The sequence below is a fragment of the Haliotis rufescens genome, unplaced genomic scaffold, assembly GCF_023055435.1.
Source record: "Haliotis rufescens isolate VD_foot unplaced genomic scaffold, xgHalRufe1.0.p SCAF_8, whole genome shotgun sequence".
In the NCBI taxonomy this organism is placed as follows: domain Eukaryota; kingdom Metazoa; phylum Mollusca; class Gastropoda; order Lepetellida; family Haliotidae; genus Haliotis; species Haliotis rufescens.
Genome location: NW_025964372.1, coordinates 33,430,363 through 33,450,284, shown reverse-complemented (window position 1 = coordinate 33,450,284; position 19,922 = coordinate 33,430,363). Strand labels below are relative to the sequence as shown.

General features: G+C 44.9%; 1 protein-coding gene across 2 annotated transcripts in view; it reads left to right on the top strand.

The window, feature by feature from the left end:
• Window positions 1–19,483, top strand: part of LOC124114409 (centrosome-associated protein 350-like) — a 126,322-nt gene extending 106,839 nt beyond the window's left edge. For both annotated transcript variants that reach the window (XM_046474964.2, XM_046474963.2), the window contains 15 exons: window positions 970–1,103; window positions 1,287–1,427; window positions 1,975–2,267; window positions 3,207–3,314; window positions 3,446–3,520; window positions 3,895–3,940; window positions 4,209–4,317; window positions 5,091–5,332; window positions 5,544–5,826; window positions 6,760–6,953; window positions 7,419–7,579; window positions 8,429–8,684; window positions 9,416–11,316; window positions 12,055–12,193; window positions 12,694–19,483. In XM_046474964.2, the coding sequence (XP_046330920.2) occupies window positions 970–1,103; window positions 1,287–1,427; window positions 1,975–2,267; window positions 3,207–3,314; window positions 3,446–3,520; window positions 3,895–3,940; window positions 4,209–4,317; window positions 5,091–5,332; window positions 5,544–5,826; window positions 6,760–6,953; window positions 7,419–7,579; window positions 8,429–8,684; window positions 9,416–11,316; window positions 12,055–12,193; window positions 12,694–13,349 (4,738 nt within the window). In that variant the 3' untranslated portion in view covers window positions 13,350–19,483. The remainder of the gene's footprint in view (window positions 1–969; window positions 1,104–1,286; window positions 1,428–1,974; window positions 2,268–3,206; window positions 3,315–3,445; window positions 3,521–3,894; window positions 3,941–4,208; window positions 4,318–5,090; window positions 5,333–5,543; window positions 5,827–6,759; window positions 6,954–7,418; window positions 7,580–8,428; window positions 8,685–9,415; window positions 11,317–12,054; window positions 12,194–12,693) is intronic.
• Window positions 19,484–19,922: the final 439 nt, after the last annotated feature.

Here is a 19,922-nt window from a genome sequence, read left to right as displayed (position 1 = left end):
ATAACGGGGACAGTGTGGCGAGCCAGTTGTATAGAGCCATACCCATGCTCATGGGTTTCAGTTGTAAAGAACAACCTTAGCGCTTCAATGATTGAAAGTATATGTCCACTTATTGGAGTTACGATCACCTTAGCGCTAAGATCCGTTTATACAACAACACCCAGGATCAGTTCAGGCCTTCCCCAACATTAGGCTGGCACACTCGAATAATGTTCAAAGTGGCATTCAACCAAACGTGTTCCCTCAATCTTAACCAGAAGTAAATATGACATTGTTAAAATCTATGGATGATAGTTGAGTTGATAATTAAGTAATGAGGCTGTTTTGGTAAAGACGAGTTGTGAGACCTTGTTCACTTGAACTCCATTCACCACATCGGTTGTAACTTCATAGATCCTTGCAGAATCTCGGTAGACTTTCCTTGTGATAACGTATTTTATGTACTTAATTATTGTTGGGTAAAACAATAGTTATGCAAAATAAGGTCAAGGGAAGGATGTGGTAATATCTTGCAAGGAGAATACTGACTGGCATGTTGTGGTGCATTATTGAGGCTGTGTCATAATTTTTTGGATTATATTACTTTTAGCCAACAGGGCAATCGTACAGTTAAGCTATCACAAGTTTTTAAAACATTCCCTAACACTCATTAGCTTTTGCAAGTCAGTTCGAATTGGTCTGCTGGTCGTAAGAGGCGATTAATGGGATCGGGTGGTGGTCAGGATCGCTGACTTGGTTGATGCCTGTCATCGTATACCAATTGTGTAGAACAATGATTGTCTTGTCAAGACTTGATGATTTACAGACCACTGTCATAGCTGAAATATTTCTGATTGAAGGGTTAAACAAACAAACAAAACAAATGTTCACTTGCAGTGTTAACAGACTTCACTGTGTTCATAGTACAAGATATAAGTATGTAGATGTGTACAAATGGCAGTAGTGTCTGAGTGTCAGGTCAACTTGCAGGAGTGCCGTGTCGGAGAGTGTGAGAACAGCCAAGGACACTCAGCAGGACACCGACAGTGACAGCATCCGCACCGCCAGTGACGCCGAGGGCAGGGACACTTCCAAGACCAGGAGTATCAAGGAGGACATCAGAGGTGAGATGAGACCACATGCTAGAAGATACACCACATTTGTGAGAGCTTTCGGTTGCTTGTATATTTTTGTATTATATCCGCGATATGCGAACAGTTTTTCATCGCTGAATCCATGCTTGCAAGTCATCAGTAAATTGAAATCAAGTCGATGATGGATGATTTTACCATGTATCTGTTGAGCAGATGAGGACTACACAATGTCTTTTGATGAGTCCATGACGGAAGATGAGTCCTTCAGACAAGTACTGCCCTCAGAATCGCACCGGAAAGAGGTCAAGCGTCGTCATGGTGACTCATCAGCTCTAGCTGCTGCTGATGAGACAGGTACTACAGTTTTATAGGTTACCATTGATAAATATTTTCAGAACAAAGAGAAGAGTTGTCACGGTAGTCCTTCAGGAATATTAATGGAATCTTTCTAAAAGTGTCATAAGAAGCGTGAAGATCCGTGGTAGAATAGTTCTTCAGCAACCCATACTTGCTGTAAACGGCGACTATGCTTGTCGTAAGAGGCGACTTAAGGGGTCGGATGTCAAGTTCGCTGACTTGGTTGATGCATATCGTCGTATCCCAATTGCGTAGATCAATGCTCATGATGTCAATCACTGGATTGTCTGGTCCAGACTTGATAATTTACTGACCCTTGTCATATTGCTAAGTGCGGCGTTAAACAACAAACAAATGTCATGTTATCATTCTTAAGATTGAAATTCAATATGCTGATGTTATAATCCTTACATCAAGACTTAAAGATTTAGTTAGTTCTGAAATTGAAATACTAATACTAATTGAAATGAAAATTTGTAGACCTCCTGGACTGGAGTGTTTGAGGTGATGATGTACACATCTTAATGGCTGCTTGTGCTCACAGGTACCAACAGTCGACTTGCCATTGGAGACTTGACATCGTTGTTTGTGGGCGAGGACAACTTCAGTAAGTTCACGGCGGAGATGGTGCGTCAGATCATGCGTGAGGAAGAGCTGCGTGCACAGCACCAGGCGGCGCTGCTGCGGCTGAGGGAGAAGGCCCTGAAGGAGAAGACGAAGGCTGAGCTGGCGTGGATCAAGCAGCAGAAACAGCTGCGGCATCGAGGTCATGATGACAAGTACCCCGAGATCCACAAACAGGAGCAGTCCATTCTCCGGCGACAGAAGGAGCAGCAGGTGGGAGTTCCGGGTACAGAAGTGTCCCTGTGTGTAGAGTTACACTGATGCTAGGCATGGCTACTGGGACGATTTACCCCATACTATTGCAGTATTATTATTAACTTTACGGCTTAATAATTAAGTTAATCAGTGTAATACAAATGAATAAAGTATTGCTGACACTGTCAAAGTTAACAATTCACCTGCATGTCACTACTAATTCAAAGGGGCGGTAGGGTAGCCTAGTTGTTAAAGTGTTTGCTCGTCACACCGAAGACCCAGGTTCGAATCCCGACATGGGTACAAAGTGTGAAGCCCATTTCTGGTGTCCCCCGCCGTGATATTGCTGGAATATTGCTAAAAGCGGCGTAAAACCAAACTCACTCACTCACTAATTCAAAGGGAAGTCACTTTAATATGAAGTTGTCGTAATCCTTCCAAATCAACACAAAGCACAACTTTTAAAACTGAAATTTAAAACATAATTTGTTTTATTTAGAACTAAAGGGACTGTTGAAACTATTGATTGCCATGCATACTATTTACAATCCTATTGGCGTTAAATTCCTATCGATAAGGTACAATTGTTGGGCATCCAATTGCAATACATCGATAGTTGGATATATTGTTACACTCCCAGCTGCTACTGTGGCCTGCACCCTGTGGGAACCATGTTGGAGCAGGTCACCCAGCATTCTGCTGCTTATTGTCCAGGGCGACTGAATTTGGGCAGGCTTGGAGACTTAGTTATTGCATGTCATCATCCATGATTGGTAGGAGACGTTACTGATCAATCACTCGTTGCACATCAGTTATTATTTATGGTGGCTGAGATATGGCTGTGGCTTTCAACCCTCACTCACTCACTCACTCACTCACTCACTCACTCACTCACTCACTCACTCACTCACTCACTCACTCACTCACTCACTCACTCACTCACATTTTGTTATGAAGGAGGAGATTCGGCGCCTGCAGGAGGCCAACAAGTTGGCGAGTCGGGAGCGACAGTGTCTCCTCCAGCAGCACGAGGAGATTGCAAAAATGAGACAGTCAACCAAAAAGGTGAGGGCAGCTAGAAGATGACTTGACAGATTATGACTACTTCTACTGGTAATAATAATAATAATAATAATAATAATAATATTTAAAAAATGTCCACTTTGTTGTCTCATGTATGTTTTACTTTGAACTAGACACTAGGGCATCTGAGGCCGAAAGGTCGACTACATCGGCCAGTGGAGGTTCATACGGAGGACGAAGTCAGTGCCGTAAGTTTCTAGGAAAACAGCTTAAACCCAGTAGTAGGATATAGATATGTTTTTTCCTCAGTCCACTAAGACGCCATAATTAACCATGCATAGTTGCATTCCTTTGGCATATGCATGCCTGAAACCTGTGATCGAATTGAAACCCAGTTGGCTCCGATTATGTTTCGTCCAAAGTGGATATTGTCGCTTATTACAGCTTTCCTCGAACTACAAGACATGAGTGAAATACTGTTCAAAACCAAACTCACTCACTCACTCAGCAGAGGGGTCAGACAGGAGTATGTTGAAGGACTTTTAGATTGTCCTTGAAAGTTTGAGGCTCATGTTATTTATGTGTATTGATAGTTTAAATACATTTTCTGCTCTGTTTCCAGCTGGATGATGTATCGGATGTCAGTGAAGATATGTCACAGCTAAAAGGTGAGGTTTCTAACTTGGTACTCAATAGTGTTGAAATATAGTAACATCATTGACATGTTGTCACAATAAGGTTTGGGTTAAGAGTGTTTTGCTGTTGTATGCAGGGTGCTGGCATCCACTTAAGTTGTTTGACGTTAGTGATGTCATTGTCTTATAGCTTGAATGTTATGACTGTGTGCAATTACAGTAGTTGGTTACAGAGACAGAGTGTGTGACTCTGCTTTTGATTAAATTTTAAAGGGTAACCCTATTTTTTGTGTCTTTCCAGACTACAAGTCGGACTCGGAGGTGTATGGGAAGGACACGAAAACTAGACGCAGAGCAAAGGGAGATAAGCAGAAGATAGACAAGCAGATGAAGAACAGGCTGGACCAGAAGTGAGTCCTTAGTTATGTCTGCTTGCCACATCATTAATCATTGAGAGATATTTTATATGTCTACACTCCACATTAGTATTAATGGACTGTCTTTGTGGTCTAGTGGGAGAGCAGAAGGTCAGTGGTACGATCCCCGGACGCGTCGTACCAAAAGACGTTAAAAGATGGTACTTGTTGTTACCCTGTCTGGCACTCGGCATTAAGGGGCTTAAACAAGGACTGGTTGGCTCGGAGTCAGTATACTGTGTCTGAGTGGGATATTCATGTTAAACTGCGGCATGGTATCTCAGTGAGCTAGCACTATAAATCGGCATCAGTCCGGTCTACGAATAGTACAAGCAGCCACACAAACACACTCATACATGCACGTTGCTATATAAGTGCAATAATCTTGGACGCGACGTTAAACCCCATTTCACCTCACCTCACCTCATTAATCATTGAGAGTTAGTTTATGTGTCTACACTCCACATTAGTATTAATGGACCGTCTCTGTGGTCTAGTGGAAGAGCGGAAGGTACATAAGTGCAATAACCTTGGACGCAACGTTAAACCCCATTTCACCTCACCTCACGACATTCATAATCAGTCAGAGATATTCAAACACTTGTTTGTGACCTGATATGTTGTTATTTTTATAAAATTAAGATCTAATAGTGCGATATACCTTGTGTTGCACTTTGATATTTGGGTCAATCTTAGTAGGCTTTTAGTTCAATGTGAAGGCTAGTAGGAACAAGTGATAGCTTTTCATCAATGTGGCGCCTTTTTAGGTACTTGACATCTCGGGAGCAGAAGCTGCACAATCGACGGCGGAACGCGGAGGAGTTGTTGGCATGGAAACAGCGGCTGGATGAGGAGGAACAGGAGGTGTTTACACTAGAGAAGCAGGCGCTGTCAGTGTGGGGGGATGAACGCGGACCACAAGGGGGCGCTGCTGGCAAACAGGACCGGCCCCCGTCCAGGAGGGGCAGACCGAGGTCGTCGCAGCAGGATGACACAACCTTGAAGAAAGGTGGGTGTGGAGAAGTGGTGGATTGGATGGAGGTTTCTAGTTTAGTCAGCGAGTCTTTGGCCAGCCTTGTGTGAACCATCCTGGAGCAGACAATCTTGTGACGTGAGAAGTCTTTCTTGGGAAGAGAGTTTAAGGAAGTTTGATTCCAATACATTAGAAAACAGAAAATGTTGTCAGCATACATGTCAAAACGATGTTCATTATGTTGCAGTAGTCTCGAAAGACGCTGGTGCTGCTCACCGAGATGAGACAACAATCTCGGAACAGTTGAGTACTGCAAGAGACGAGTCTGGATCAAGGGCTCGTGGCACCTCTTTTACCCAGAAATCTGATGCCATCTCCACACAGATTAGTGCAACACGCACTGAGAGATCGGAGAAGAGGTCGCGAGGTGAGAGGTCAAGGTCGCCAGCAGCCAGTGGAAGCGAAGGGTCGATACCTGAAGAGATTCCAGCTCGCTCTGACGAGGGATCCACATCCAGTCCGGAGAAGAAGTAAGTCAGAATGTAGAAAGTTTATTTGTGAACCAACATTTTTATTTTACTTCTGCAATACATATTGACTTTGTCCTAAATAGTGTCTGCTGGGTGGCCTACTGGTTGGAACTTAGTTCTACGAAGTTTGATTCACCATTGGTAGAATGGGTGAAGCCCATGCTCTTATACTGGTGACATGAAAGCAATGTTACCCGTGGAGATCCAGGTTAGAATTGGTCTTCAGCAACCCATGTTGTCGTAAGAGGCGACTAACGGGATCGCTGACTTGCTTGATACATGTCATTGTATCTCGGTTGTGTAGATTGATGCTCATGATATGAATAACTGGATTGTCTGGTCTCGATTTATTTAAAGACCACCATCATATAGCTGGAATATTGCCGAGTGCAGCGTTAAACAACAAACAAATAAGCAATGTTAAACAAAACTCACGCACTGAATAGAATCTAATTGTGCAATGTTATTTTCATTCTGCGTAGCTCATACGTGAGTTTGGTTGGAGTATTTATTCCAATATGAAGGACATGGGTGTCCCAGTGGTCTAGGGCAAGGCTAATTACTGTGCAGAGTTGCTTTCCCTAGAATCCTTTGTTCCTGGGTTTGAATCTCAGATTCTTTGTTTGTCTAACCATAACCGTGGGCGTGGCTTTCACCACAAGAATCACCTTAGCTTTCCTCCCACCTTGACCCTGAGGTTGATTTCATGTTATCATATCCCAATATACGTGGATTGATGCTAATGATGTCAGTCACTGGATTGTCTGGTCCTGTCTTGAATATTTATAGGCTGCCATCATATTGCTGGAATATTGCTGAGTGCAGAGTTGAACAATAAACAACATGCATGACAAAACTTACTGCTGTTCAAAGTATAGCTAAACTACGCACTCACTCTGATAATGTTCTATAATGTCTTTATCATTTTCCTAGTGATGACACAATAGTGAACAGCTCGGCAGTTGACGACTACAACAACGATACGTTTGAGCAGGACACCACGGTGACCAGTAGGAAGAAGTCCCCCGTGGGGCGCTTCCTCCCACAGGGCAGTTCCCCTCTCCCCTCACCCTGGTCCAGGAAGGGGGGGTCAGAGAGCGAGTCAGAGGACTCCATCTCTCACACAGGTAAACACATCACTCCTGATGTAAACAAGATGATCATGGTAGAAATGCAAGATGTGTCCCCTAACCATGCCAGAATTTGCTAATTGTGATTTTCGTATCAGCAGACCCGTGAAGATTCCGGGGTAGAATAGGTCTTCAGCAACCCATGCTTGCCGTAAAAGGCGACTATGCTTGTCGTAAAAGGCAACTAACGGGATCGGGTAGTCAGGCTCACTGACTTGGTTGATACATGTCATCGATCGCAACTGCGTGGATCCATGCTCATGATATCAATAACTGGATTGTCTGGTCCAGACTCGATTATTTACAGACCGCTGTTATATAGCTGGAATATTGCTGATTGCGGCGTAAAACAACAAACCAACCAAAACCAATCGTATCAGCAGTTTGTCAGAAACTTGCCCACAGATTTCAACCACGTGGTGAACATTTATGATCTGCTCTCTCATTCACATATCCTCACAGAGACCCTGTCTGATGCAAGCGACTATGAAGTTCGGATCCGGCAACTGAGTGATGAGTTGCGGAGACGAAGGAGGGAGGTTGAAATTCTCAAGAAGGACCGCAAGAAGAAGGCTAAGGAACGGATGAGGGCTCAGGAGGACTCACTCAAGAAGCAGATTGAGGTAAACCCTTTACTTGTACAGTCTTCACTCTTGTCATCACTGAACACATAGTCTTTAGGACCTGTGAAGATCTGGGTTAGAATAGGTCTTCAGCAACCCATGCATGCTGTAACAGGCAACTGTGCTTGTCATAAGAGGTGACTAACGGGATCGGGTGGTCAGGCTCGCCGACTTGGTTGATGCATGTAATTGTATCCCAATTGCATGGATTGATGCTCAGGCACTGGAGTGTCTGGTCAAAATTCGATTATTTACAGTTAGCCGTCATATAGCTGGAATATTGCTGAGTGCGGCATTAAACAACAAACAAACCAAATCAAATCAAATCAAGAAGCAGACTGAGGTAAACCATTTGCATGTAATTGTATTTATCTTTGGTTTAACATTAAGCTTACATTGCTCACAATGGTTATTAAGAGTAGATAGCACTTCAGTGACCAAGGGGTCGTTCCACAGAGCGTTCTCTAAGCTATGACTGTCGTCAGTCATATGTTTAAGTAAAGTAGTCGTAGCATCAAGATAGCTTTATGAGACAGGTACCCCGGCTGATCATCTCACAGGGTGTGGTGCGGACTCACACTGTCAGTTTGGATTCACTTTGGCCATGTACACATAATGAAAAAAGCTGAACTTGCTGTGCTGTTGGGTTACCTCCCTTACCCACGCCAGGATCTGCTGGTTGTAGGTTCGATTGATTATGATGCTTCGTCTGTGAGGACTATACCCAACATGTAATAGATATATGGCCTGCATATCTTTGACATACATCTAATAGTAATGGTCGAGTCAGACTATCACTTGTGTACAAATGGACGTGGACGTTAACATAGATGTGCTACACTTTAACAGGCATACGACAACTACATCACGCAGCTGCGACATGATCAGATTGACCTTGAGCATGATGCCGTCAAGGCAACAGTCAAGCCACAGATAAAGCAACCCAAAGTGACGACGGGGAAATCTCCTGGGAAGGGCAGACAGCAGGATGTGTCCCCCAGCAAGAGGACTCCGGACGCAGATCATAATCACTCCTCCAGCTTCGAGGACACTCGGGATGGGACGGAGTCAAGCCACACCTCACCATCACTGTCTGACAGCAGGGGTAGGTTTATCTCAGCCATCTGGGAAACTTTGAGAAATACTGTCAGAATTGTAGAAAGTACAAATTCATTTAGGTTTAACTTCTCATACACGACCCTTGAGTAGGACTGAGATTAGACACCTCCAGAAATATTGTTGTGTATGTATGTTGTAGTTTCACATTGGATCAACATGCAAACATTGAAATTATTATTGTATGAAGTTGAAATATTGTCAATTTATTTGTGTATTTTGTTGAACATTGATGCACTTGTCACATTGTTTAACCTGGCTCACAGCCTATTTCAGAAAGTTTGTGTTTCACTTGAGAAAATGCGAACATGCAAGTGAAATTAGATTTTTTTCTCTGAAACCAGTTATCATGCTTTCCTGCAGACTACAAACAGCTTTGTATACTCTGACACACTCATGTTGATGCTGGTGCTTCTGTTGTTTGATGTTGGTGGTGATTGAGAACAAAACATTACTGCATTTCAATGGAAGATGGGGGCGGTCTGGTAACCGAGTGGTTAAAGCGTTCGCTCGTCATGCCTAAGACCCGGGTTCGATTCCCGACATGGGTGCAACGCGTGAAGCCCATTTCTGGTGTCCCCCGCCGTGATATTGCTGGAATATTGCTAAAAACGGTGTAAAACCATGCTCACTCACTCACTCAATGGAAGATGGTCACTGTTGATTTGCTTCTATTAAATGCTAGGGTTCGATTGATCATTGTCTTCCACCTCTCCCCAGATCTGAAGCTGTCTCCAGTGCAGGAGGACAAATCAGGGAAGAAGAAATCACCGTTCCTCGACCGCATCTCTGAGGGCAGTGAATCCGACAAGTCTGGAGCATCAGGAAAGAAGGCAGAGCCAGGTCGACGTGACAAGTCCGAGTCTAGTGTATCAGAAGTCATCGAGGAATTATCCAATGTGGAGGACAGTGTTGTGTCAGAGAGAACCGTGTCCGGCATGTTCCAGGTCAAAACAGACCTGCCTGCTTTGGCTGACTCGCAGAGCAAACAGAGTCTCCATGACGATGACCCCTCCTACAGTATGACCTTCACAGATGCTGTGTCAGTGAGTCAGGACAATGCCAAACTACCTCAGAGTGTCCACAGTCGCCAGGATGTGCCTGACCAGAGTGTTGTGACAAGGGACAGGTCTGAGGTGTCTGTGTCTGAGCAGCTAGAGGAAGCCCTGTCTCTTCGATCTGAACAGGCAACATCAGTGCCTTTAAGAATAGATCTGAACAAAGACTCGAGTGTTAAAGAAGGAAACAAAGCCAGTGAAAAATCCTACACAACAGGAATACCTGAATCTGACAGCGAGAATGAAACAAAATCTCATCACACATTATCCTATTCCACCACAAAATCCGAGGGCACTGCATCTCGCCCATCCAGTGAGAAGTCTGTGGCCAGTACAAATTACAGTCAGGACTTTGAAGAGGAAGATCTGTCCGAGTCCGAGAGGACACCTGTTCCTGCTCCAGCTGCAGCTCTGCCCAGCATCCGATCTGGCGGGGGCAGAACCGAGGAGGAGGTCAGTGAGGTCATCTCCGCCAGTCTTCCGTCCATCTCTGAGAAGAAGGCGTACAATAGGCAGGACACGTGGGACAACGCACTGCTGGCTGATGTCCTTGGAGGACTGGATGATTTGGAAGATGATGAAGATAAGACGCCCACTGAGACTCCTCGGGAAGCATCACCACCTCCGATTGGTCAGGAGGAAAACAGTGCTCTCCTGATGACAGATCCATTAGCGGACTTCAACCTTGAAGACAAGGTCCTGGTATGGGGCAGGAAGAAGGGGACATTGTTGTATAAAGGCAAGGTTGACTTTGCCCCAGGGATATGGGCTGGGGTGGAGTTGGACAAGCCCGAGGGTGATATGGATGGCACATCAGGGGGTAGGGAATATTTCTCGTGTCGTCCTCAGTATGGTGTGCTGGTTCATGGAAGTGATATATCTCCCCAGATGGAGATAGAGGACAACTTGATGAATGATGTTAAAAGTCCAGACGATTCCGTCACAGATGTTTCTGCTGCGACGGAAACAGAACTTGAAAAGGAGATTCTTACTGCTGCGGAAAATGTTGAGTCCTTTGTGACGACTCCACCACAGTCGCCGAGCAGCAAAAAGTCATGTGACATCAACAGTCTGGCTGATGACATCACAGACCATCTTACAATGTCAATAGTGAAGGATTCGATGGAAACAATGGGGAACATTGCTGCCAAGCAGGCTGCACCAGTAAAGAAGGTTCCTCCTGCCACACTGCCGAAACCCAAACTCCAGCAGCAGACCCTCACGGCTGTCATTGAGAAAGTTCCTGACCAGACCACGGAGACGACAAAGTCTTCTTCTCCAAAGGACGTCAGTGCAGACAAGGCAACGAACAGTGTCATGGACAGTATGCTGAATGAAGCTATCTCACAGATGGTGTCTATCAGAAACAAACAGCGGAGTCGAACAGATGTGGGTAAAGATGCTCCGTCTGGTCAGATCAATGGTCATCTGTCGTCTGATGAACTTGACTCCTTGTCGGCTGGAGGGCTGTTGAACAGCGGAAGGGAACAGAAGCCTGATATCCTGGTGCTTGATGATGGTGCTGATCTCATTCAGAGGCCTGAGTCCCCCATGCCGGGGGAGGTGAGATATTGTTTGCTTTTATTAAAGGTGGATTTTTTGAGTGTATTACTTTAAACATATCAACAAAAATTGCAGGCATATGTTTTGAAAGTTAGCTAATCAAATTCACATACCAATGTGCATCAATGTATGACTGTGTAACATTGTGTGACAGTGTAGCGATGTGGCTGTAACATTGTGTGACTGTAGCAATGTGTGACTAACATTGTGTGACTAGCAATGTGTAACTAACATTGTGTGACTGTGTAGCGATGTGGCTGTAACATTGTGTAACTGTAGCAATGTGTAACTAACATTGTGTGACTGTAGCGATGTGGCTGTAACATTGTGTGACTAGCAATGTGTGACTAACATTGTGTAACTGTAGCAATGTGTGACTAACATTGTGTGACTGTAGCGATGTGTCTAACATTGTGTAACTGTAGCAATGTGTGACTAACATTGTGTGACTGTAACAATGTGTGACTAACATTGTGTGACTGTAACATTGTGTGACTGTAGCAATGTGTGACTGTAACATTGTGTGACTGTAACATTGTGTGACTGTGTAGCAATGTGTGACGGTAACATTGTGTGACTGTAACATTGTGTGACTGTGTAGCAATGTGTGACTGTAACATTGTGTGACTGTGTAGCAATGTGTGACTGTAACATTGTGTGACTGTGTAGCAATGTGTGACGGTAACATTGTGTGACTGTAGCAATGTGTGACTGTAACATTGTGTGACGGTGTTGCAGCATGGCCTGGAGGACCTGGACCAGGACATCTCGGGCTTGTTGGGAATGGAGGAAAACGAATACTTTGATGACGACATGGGTCTCGTCAAAATGGGCAAACCTCCGCCTCCGTATCCTGGGGGACCAGATCAGGGCAGAGGTAAGACAAAACTTATACATGTACAGTAAAACACTTTCTGATGGGACTAAAGCGACATGTACCAAGGATTTGTTAATCCAGACAACTTTCTAAGATGCACTAGAATGTAGGCTGGTAAGTGACTGGATTCACTGCTTCAGAACATGTATTTTTTCTCTGAAATACAACATTTGACACAGAGACACTGAACACATTTGTGGGCAAAGCTGCAGGTTAACAATTCTTTTTTGTCTGTATGACATGAACTCAAGTTATTTTTTCCCAGAATCTTATGGTAAAATTTATGTTTTTCACAAAAACACCGAAGTTCACAGAATATCAAAAGTTTTGTCCTCACTACTTCAGACATCATAAAGCCAAGATTATTTTTATGGTTTTATGAGATTTACAGCTACTGCACCTGGTGTGTCTACTGCATCAATGCAGATGAAGCGATGCGTGATTGTGACATCAAGTTTTGTTGACTGACTCCTGTATTGAATGTTTTTTGTTTGTTGTAGGAGGCGAGGCAGCTGCAGCTCCCCCTGTGCCGGAGGAGGTAGTGTTCGCTGTCCCCCACCAGCAGGACGAAGTGGAGTCCATCGTCGCCAGCGCCATCGACGTGTACTGGAACTGTCGCCGATGTGGTGAACCCATGGATAACGTGGAGCCTCCGGAAGAATACTTCAAGTCAGCCGAGAATGGACGTGATATGGCCAGTCATAGCAGACGTGTGTTTAAGCAACTTTTGTTTGACTTGACAGGGGAGATAATCCGGGAGATATATAAAGATGAGCATGAAGCAGACCCTCTTGCGTGGCAGAAACCAAGAAAGAAGCAAACGAAATATTACAAAGGGTTGTCACCTCCCACGACGGTTGACCATCTGCGACCGATCGTTCAAAGTGCAGTTAGTGAAATCATGGGTATTAATGGGACACGGAACTCAGATAGGGCAGTTAATAAGTGGAATATTCGTAAAAAGCGTGACCATGTGGACAATGTACTCGTGCAGGAGCTCCGAGCCGAGGAGCCCAACTGGGTGAACTATGACGCAGACGAGATGTCGGTGAAGAATCATCTGACAGATGTCATCATGGAGGCTCTGCTGACTGACACTGTACACACACTGAACAAGATCTTCCAGAAGCGACACTACAGGTCACAGCAGAGCTAGACATGTGTGCAAGTGTTGGTTAAAGTGAGAATGTCAAATATCAGAGAGTTGGACAGTGTCACAGCAGAGCTAGACAGGTGCGTAAAAGTTAGAATATCATTGTCAACGGATCCAAAAGCTGTATAACTGAGACAGGCCCTACGTGATGTGGATCCACTTGCTAGATCTTGATCCTCAAACAACCTCAATCTGTGATAATTATGTAGTGATGGTCAAGATGAGAAGGAATTGGAGCAGTAATCTGTTTGATCCCATCATATCGGATTTGTCTGTAATGGAAAGGTTGGAGTTGTCACTGGACTTTTGCGACTAACGAGCCCAGAATCAGGACAGTGTTGCCAGGGAAACGACTCAAATCGTATGAATAGTGGTGACGTTGGAAACTATCAAAACAAAGATACATATTTCTACTTGCCCGAAGGATCCTATTAACATGACAGATGTGTTTGGGGAGTTAGTATTCCCTGATTGGATATGTGACAATATGTGTGACTTGATATGCTGAGTTTGGGCTGGTAACCCGCAGCACACAGTAAAGACCTTGGACATGTAACAGGATGTGGACCTGTATGACAAGTAAGGGTTTGTTCCTGCCCTTATTCTCTTCCTCTGTGATGCATTTGTGTAGCCCTGGTTAGCTGCTTGTGTAGGTTACCTGTACATAGCTTGTATTTATTGTCTACCAGACTCACAGGCGAAGGAGGCTGGTGTGCGATATATGATATATCTGCATGGTATACGGCTTGTATTCGTGTAGGTAAATGTGATGAAGGCGAGTAGCCGATGACTGTCTGTGTGTGCATCCTGTGGGGACTCTGCACCCTTCGGCTGCACAAGATGAAGGATGACAAAGGATGGGTATGAATAGTTACCTCCATCACCAGTTGCAGCTGATGAACACCAGCTGTTGTAGGATAAATTCCAGAAGCGAAGATGTTTAAAAAACCTCAGGATATGGTCAGGACTCATATGACAGAAAGCATGTGTACAATGTCCCAGAAACTGACAGGGATATTGGGCGTTATATGTAATTATAATGGTGATGATCTGACATTGGATCTCCGAGACTCGTGTGAGACGTGCAGTGTGGGTCTAGCTCTGGTCCTGCTTCAGACTGTAGGGTTGATAACATGGAGCTTCCACAATGGCTGTTGAGCTATGTGTGTAACGGCCAGTTTACATCATGCAAGTCCATCTATAGACTTCACAGTCATCGAAATTATTGTTTTTGTATTACTTGTAATTACTACAGGGCATGTGTCACCAGTCTGATGTAGAATGTCATGTACTCCTAGGTAGCAGTAATATGTATCAGGCAGACACAGTGTCTGTCATGTTGTCATGGATTATTCAAGCAGCTGTATATTTGTGACATGCACCATTCCATGAGGAGTTGAGTTGGCGGACATGGCAGTGCTCAATCTGACTGGCTGTGTTGTAGATCTGTCTCACATCACATTCCGTCCTCAGGGCACAGGGTCGAGGGAGGGCAAGGCTGGTGGGTATTTGGGTGTGAGAGCGGAGGGAGGGACAGGTTAGTGAGTACTGGGGTGTGAGAGCGGAGGGAGGGACTGGTTGTTGGAACTAGGGGATGGTTGAAGAGGGAGGGCTACGCTGGAGGGTATTTGGGTGTGAGAGCGGAGGGAGGGACAGGTTAGTGAGTACTGCGGTATGAGAGTGGAGGGAGGGATTGGTTGTTGGTACTAGGGGATGGTGGTAGTGGGAGGGTTAGGCTGGTGGGTATTTGGGTATGAGAGTGGAGGGAGGGACAGGTTAGTGAGAACTGGGGTGTGAGAGCGGAGGGAGGGACTGGTTGTTGGTACTAGGGGATGGTTGAAGAGGGAGGGCTAGGCTGGTGGATATTTGGGTGTGAGAGCGGAGGGGGGGACAGGTTAGTGAGTACTGCGGTGTGAGGGTGCAGGGAGGGACTGGTTGTTGGTACTAGGGGATGGTGGTAGAGGGAGGGTTAGGCTGGTGGGTATTTGGGTATGAGAGTGGAGGGAGGGACAGGTTAGTGAGTACTGGGGTGTGAGAGCGGAGGGAGGGACTGGTTGTTGGTACTAGGGGATGGTGGTAGAGGGAGGGTTAGGCTGGTGGGTATTTGGGTGTGAGGGCGGAGGGAGGGACAGGTTAGTGAGTACTGGGGTGTGAGAGCGGAGGGAGGGACTGGTTGTTGGTACTAGGGCATGGTGGTAGAGGGAGGGTTAGGCTGGTGGGTATTTGGGTATGAGAGTGGAGGGAGGGACAGGTTAGTGAGTTCTGGGGTGTGAGAGCGGAGGGAGGGACTGGTTGTTGGTACTAGGGGATGGTGGTAGAGGGAGGGTTAGGCTGGTGGGTATTTGGGTGTGAGAGTGGAGGGAGGGACAGGTTAGTGAGTACTGGGGTGTGAGGGTGCAGAGAGGGACAGGTTAGTGAGTACTTGGGTGTGAAGGTGCAGGGAGGGACAGGTTAGTGAGTACTGGGGTGTGAGGGTGTAGGGAGGGGGTGGTGGTAGAGGGAGGGCTAGGCTGGAGGGTATTTGGGTGTGAGAGCGGAGGGAGGGACAGGTTAGTGAGTACTGGGGTGTGAGAGTGGAGGGAAGGACTGGTTGTTGGTACTAGGGGGTGGTGGTAGAGGGAGGGCTAGGCTGGAGGGTATTTGGGTGTGAGAGCGGAGGGAGGGACAGGTTAGTGAGTACTGGGGTGTGAGGGTGCAGGGAGGGACAGGTTGTTGGTACTAGGGCATGGTGGTAGAGGGAGGGCTAGGCTGGTGGGTATTTGGGTGTGAGAGCGGAGGGGGGGACAGGTTAGTGAGTACTGGGGTGTGAGGGTGCAGGGAGGGTCAGGATTGTCAGCCCTGAAGTGTTTAGTGTAGGGTAAGGCTGGTTTGATGAGAATGTTGAGGGAGGGTCAGGATCGTCAGCCCTGAGGTGTTTGTTGCAGGGTAAGGTAGGTTTGATGAGAATGTTGAGGGAGGGTCAGGATTGTCAGCCCTGAGGTGTTTGGCGCAGGATGGGGGTTGGGGATGGTGGGCTCTAGAGTATGGTGGTACTGGGGTGTGTGGGTGGACAGAGGGTAAGTTCTGTTCTCCTTCTTTCACCAGCATGAGCCTTGTGTGTCGGGGAAAGATTTGTGTATGCAGTTGGAGTAATGGGATGGTGGATGGAGAGTGGGAGTAGGACAAAGGGGTGATGAATGGAGTGCGGAAGTAAATGGGATGTGGTCAGAGTCCAGTAGAGGTGTGAGGTAGCAGTAGATGATAGAGCAAATCTCGGTATTGCGCCGACCTTTCCCGACCTTGACCCTGTGTTTCGACAGGTTATTCTGTCTCTGTGTTGCTCATCTTGTCTACACCCATTGATTCCAGCATCATGAACACTGTGCCTTATACCTCCACGCACAATGTAGATACAATGTACCTGTAGGAGTGTTTGTGCCAGAAATGAAGCTTTAAACAAATGTTAAAGACGAAACACGGCTATACAGGGCTGTAACAGTTCACCAAAGTGTTAGTAAATAGAGATGCATTGCCATGAATACCTTGTCATCAGGTCGTGTCGATACAATATGATACATGTATGTATACGATAAGTTACTGCTTATGGTATGACAAGAATTATATTAATTCCTGACAGTTGTTCTGAAGTATTTGTTAGTTTAACGGAGTCAAGTATGCTAAAAATGTCTTGGAAGGGCATCAAGTATTCCCACTGATGGTAGAACATGGCTCCCAAATTTGAGTTTCATATATGGTATCACACTGTTTTTATACATTTTGTATCCTGGCTGAGTGTATGGTTGCAGCCGTAATAGTAGAAGTACATTCAGTTCACAAACGGGGTAGCCAAGTGTTAATGTGTTGCCATCTCCATGAAATACCCCTGTGATATTGCTGGAATATTGCTACAAGGAGCATAAAACAATATCCGCTCACTCACACACACATGTCTCCACGAGCCAAAGTATAGCGTCATTGTACAGAAGTATGCCTTCAGTCATTGTATCATTGCCATCAGTCGTTATTTATTTCAGCTATTTATTGCGGTCCTGTTCACATGGTCAGCGTACCTATCCGTGTCCTCTCATGTAGAAAGCTACTTTGTTTCTTTGTTTTGTTTTGAGTTGTTGTGTTGGTGCCATGTGACCCCTCGTGTTTCGACCTGAGTGATATTACACCCCCGACCTCGGACTGTTGTCAGGGCAATGACCTGAGGAAGCCATTTCAGGGCGTCAGAGAACTGAATCCGAACTCCCTCTCTGGACTAATAAGGATAATGTCCTCATGGGCAAACTTAAATCATATGCTAGTCAGTGTTTGATAGGGATACTGAGAAAGAGATAAGAAATGTGTATTTTACGTTAAAGTGAAGCTGCAAATGTGTCATTTCCATGGTAATGTGCTACTTGTGTAACAACATGTCCAACCAATCTGCCACGTTCAGTCCTCAAGTGGAATACCAGGATTATCCCTATCAACTGTTGAGTAGCGTGCATCATCACAAGTACTGGTAGAAAAACTGTAGAGCACCTGTAGACAAACAGCAGTGAACTCGTGACCTCAATTAACAAGCAGAGCAGTCCATTTTAAGGTAGGGAGTTCAGTGTGACTGCATGTGCAAATCATGCCATTATGCTTGACCTCCTGTTCAATTGATGGACTCTCTCAATCTGAGAGAAAGCCATGAGTCATTCAGTGGGGAGAGGATGCAGGGAGGAGGGGATGCAGGGAATGAGGAGGTGCGCATCCCCCCATTTTCCAAATCCCTGATTCCACATCTGTACAAGTCTTGTTCATTTCCAATGTTTGGAAACTGCTAAACTGATAATATATATTCCTAGTGGTGTAAATCAAAGCTGTGATCAATGCAATGTGTATAACCCAGGGCTGTGTAGGATTGTCTTGACAAGGCTATTTTCTGGTTAATGATAAAAGAAGGATTAGAAAGCGGAATATGACTGTAGGGTTCTTTTCCCGCATTAGACACACTCCATAAAGGAAACACAAGTACATTGCCCCTTGTTGCTGATGTACAGCTGGTTCTTGTGTGGAGACTAACTTTGTAGCAATGACATGATGTGGCCATGATGGCCAGGGTTGAATATATCTTCTCATCCTGAAAATTATTGTATAAACATGTTGAGAATTTAATCAGAATGGGTCTTTGGAAGGTGTCAAGAGAAACATATACAGTGTACATCGTTATACTTGGCTGATGTCAAAATTCTAATTTAGGTTTGTTTTGTAGTTCATATCTTGCAAGAAAGTTGGAGCACATTCTTCTATAACTAATCACAGGTCTGATGTCCATATTACATACAGGGAACCCTCATTCATGCTTGCTCCATTATCTTGTTATGTCATCCCAAACTGGCTTCCACAGGAGATGTTGCTTGGGTCAGATCAAGGGATATCTCCTCAGGCAATGCAGCACAATGCTTTGCAGACCATTGTGATGTCATTGGTTACCATGACATCACAATCAAATGACATCACTAATCTCTGCCACTGAAGCTGGGTACCTGTACTTTGTACACACCAGACACTGCTTATTACTGTTTGCAGACTGAAAAAGTGGGAAGAATAGTTTTGGATGGTGAATAGAATCTCGTCCTTGTCTCTTTTGATATCAAATGTCTTGATATGTCATAGAAGATGATGTAACTATGTCGGGCAGTGATGGCATCAGCGCCATGGCAAATTATTGACAATGTCTTGAACTAAGGATAACTTGACATATTTAATAGGCCTCAGGACTCACTGCATGTTTGAATTTTGAATTGCTAAATGTCAAAGATCTGAAGAAGGCAATTGCATGTCAGGCAATACTGAGGTACCAAAGTGCCTTTTGTTGAGGAACAAGGGGAGATAACCCCAGGGCTTGCTGCCGGAGTATTTGTGATTGTTTCAGTGCTGAGGGAGAGACTGTGCTATGGATATTGATAATTCACTTCTTTCAACACACTGAAATTACTATGGGTATTTTTCTTTCCAAAACTTTTGGATCTTGAAATTTGCATACATATATAAATATATATATAAATATATGAGTATTATTAGCAAATGTATGTATATTTTTTATATTTTGATGTACAAATTGAAATTAGCTCATGTGCAAATAATGTTTCATGTACATTAAATAAATCCATCCATCTGATCATTTTTGTGGTGTTTTGTGTATAATTAAATGTGAAGTTGCAGTGGACACAACAAAGAAATGAGCATTCAACCATCCATTCAATCCCTGACTGACAGTGGCAGTCTACAGCAATCGATGACTTTGTTCAGTATCTATCTGACAGCTTTCATACAGTTTGGGACCCATGAAGATCCGGGTTGGAATAGGTCCTCAGCAAACCATGCTTGTCCTAAGAGGCGAATAACGGGTCAAACTCGCAGACTTGGTTGATACACGTCATCGTATCCCAATTGCGTGGGTCGATACTCATGTCAACCACTGGATTGTCGGGTCCACACTTGATTATTTACAGACTGCTCTCATATAGCTGGAATATTGCTGAGTGCAGCGTTAAACAAACCAACATTACTACCACTCATCGCTTGTGTACTATAACATCAGCGTCAGCAAGCTCTTCG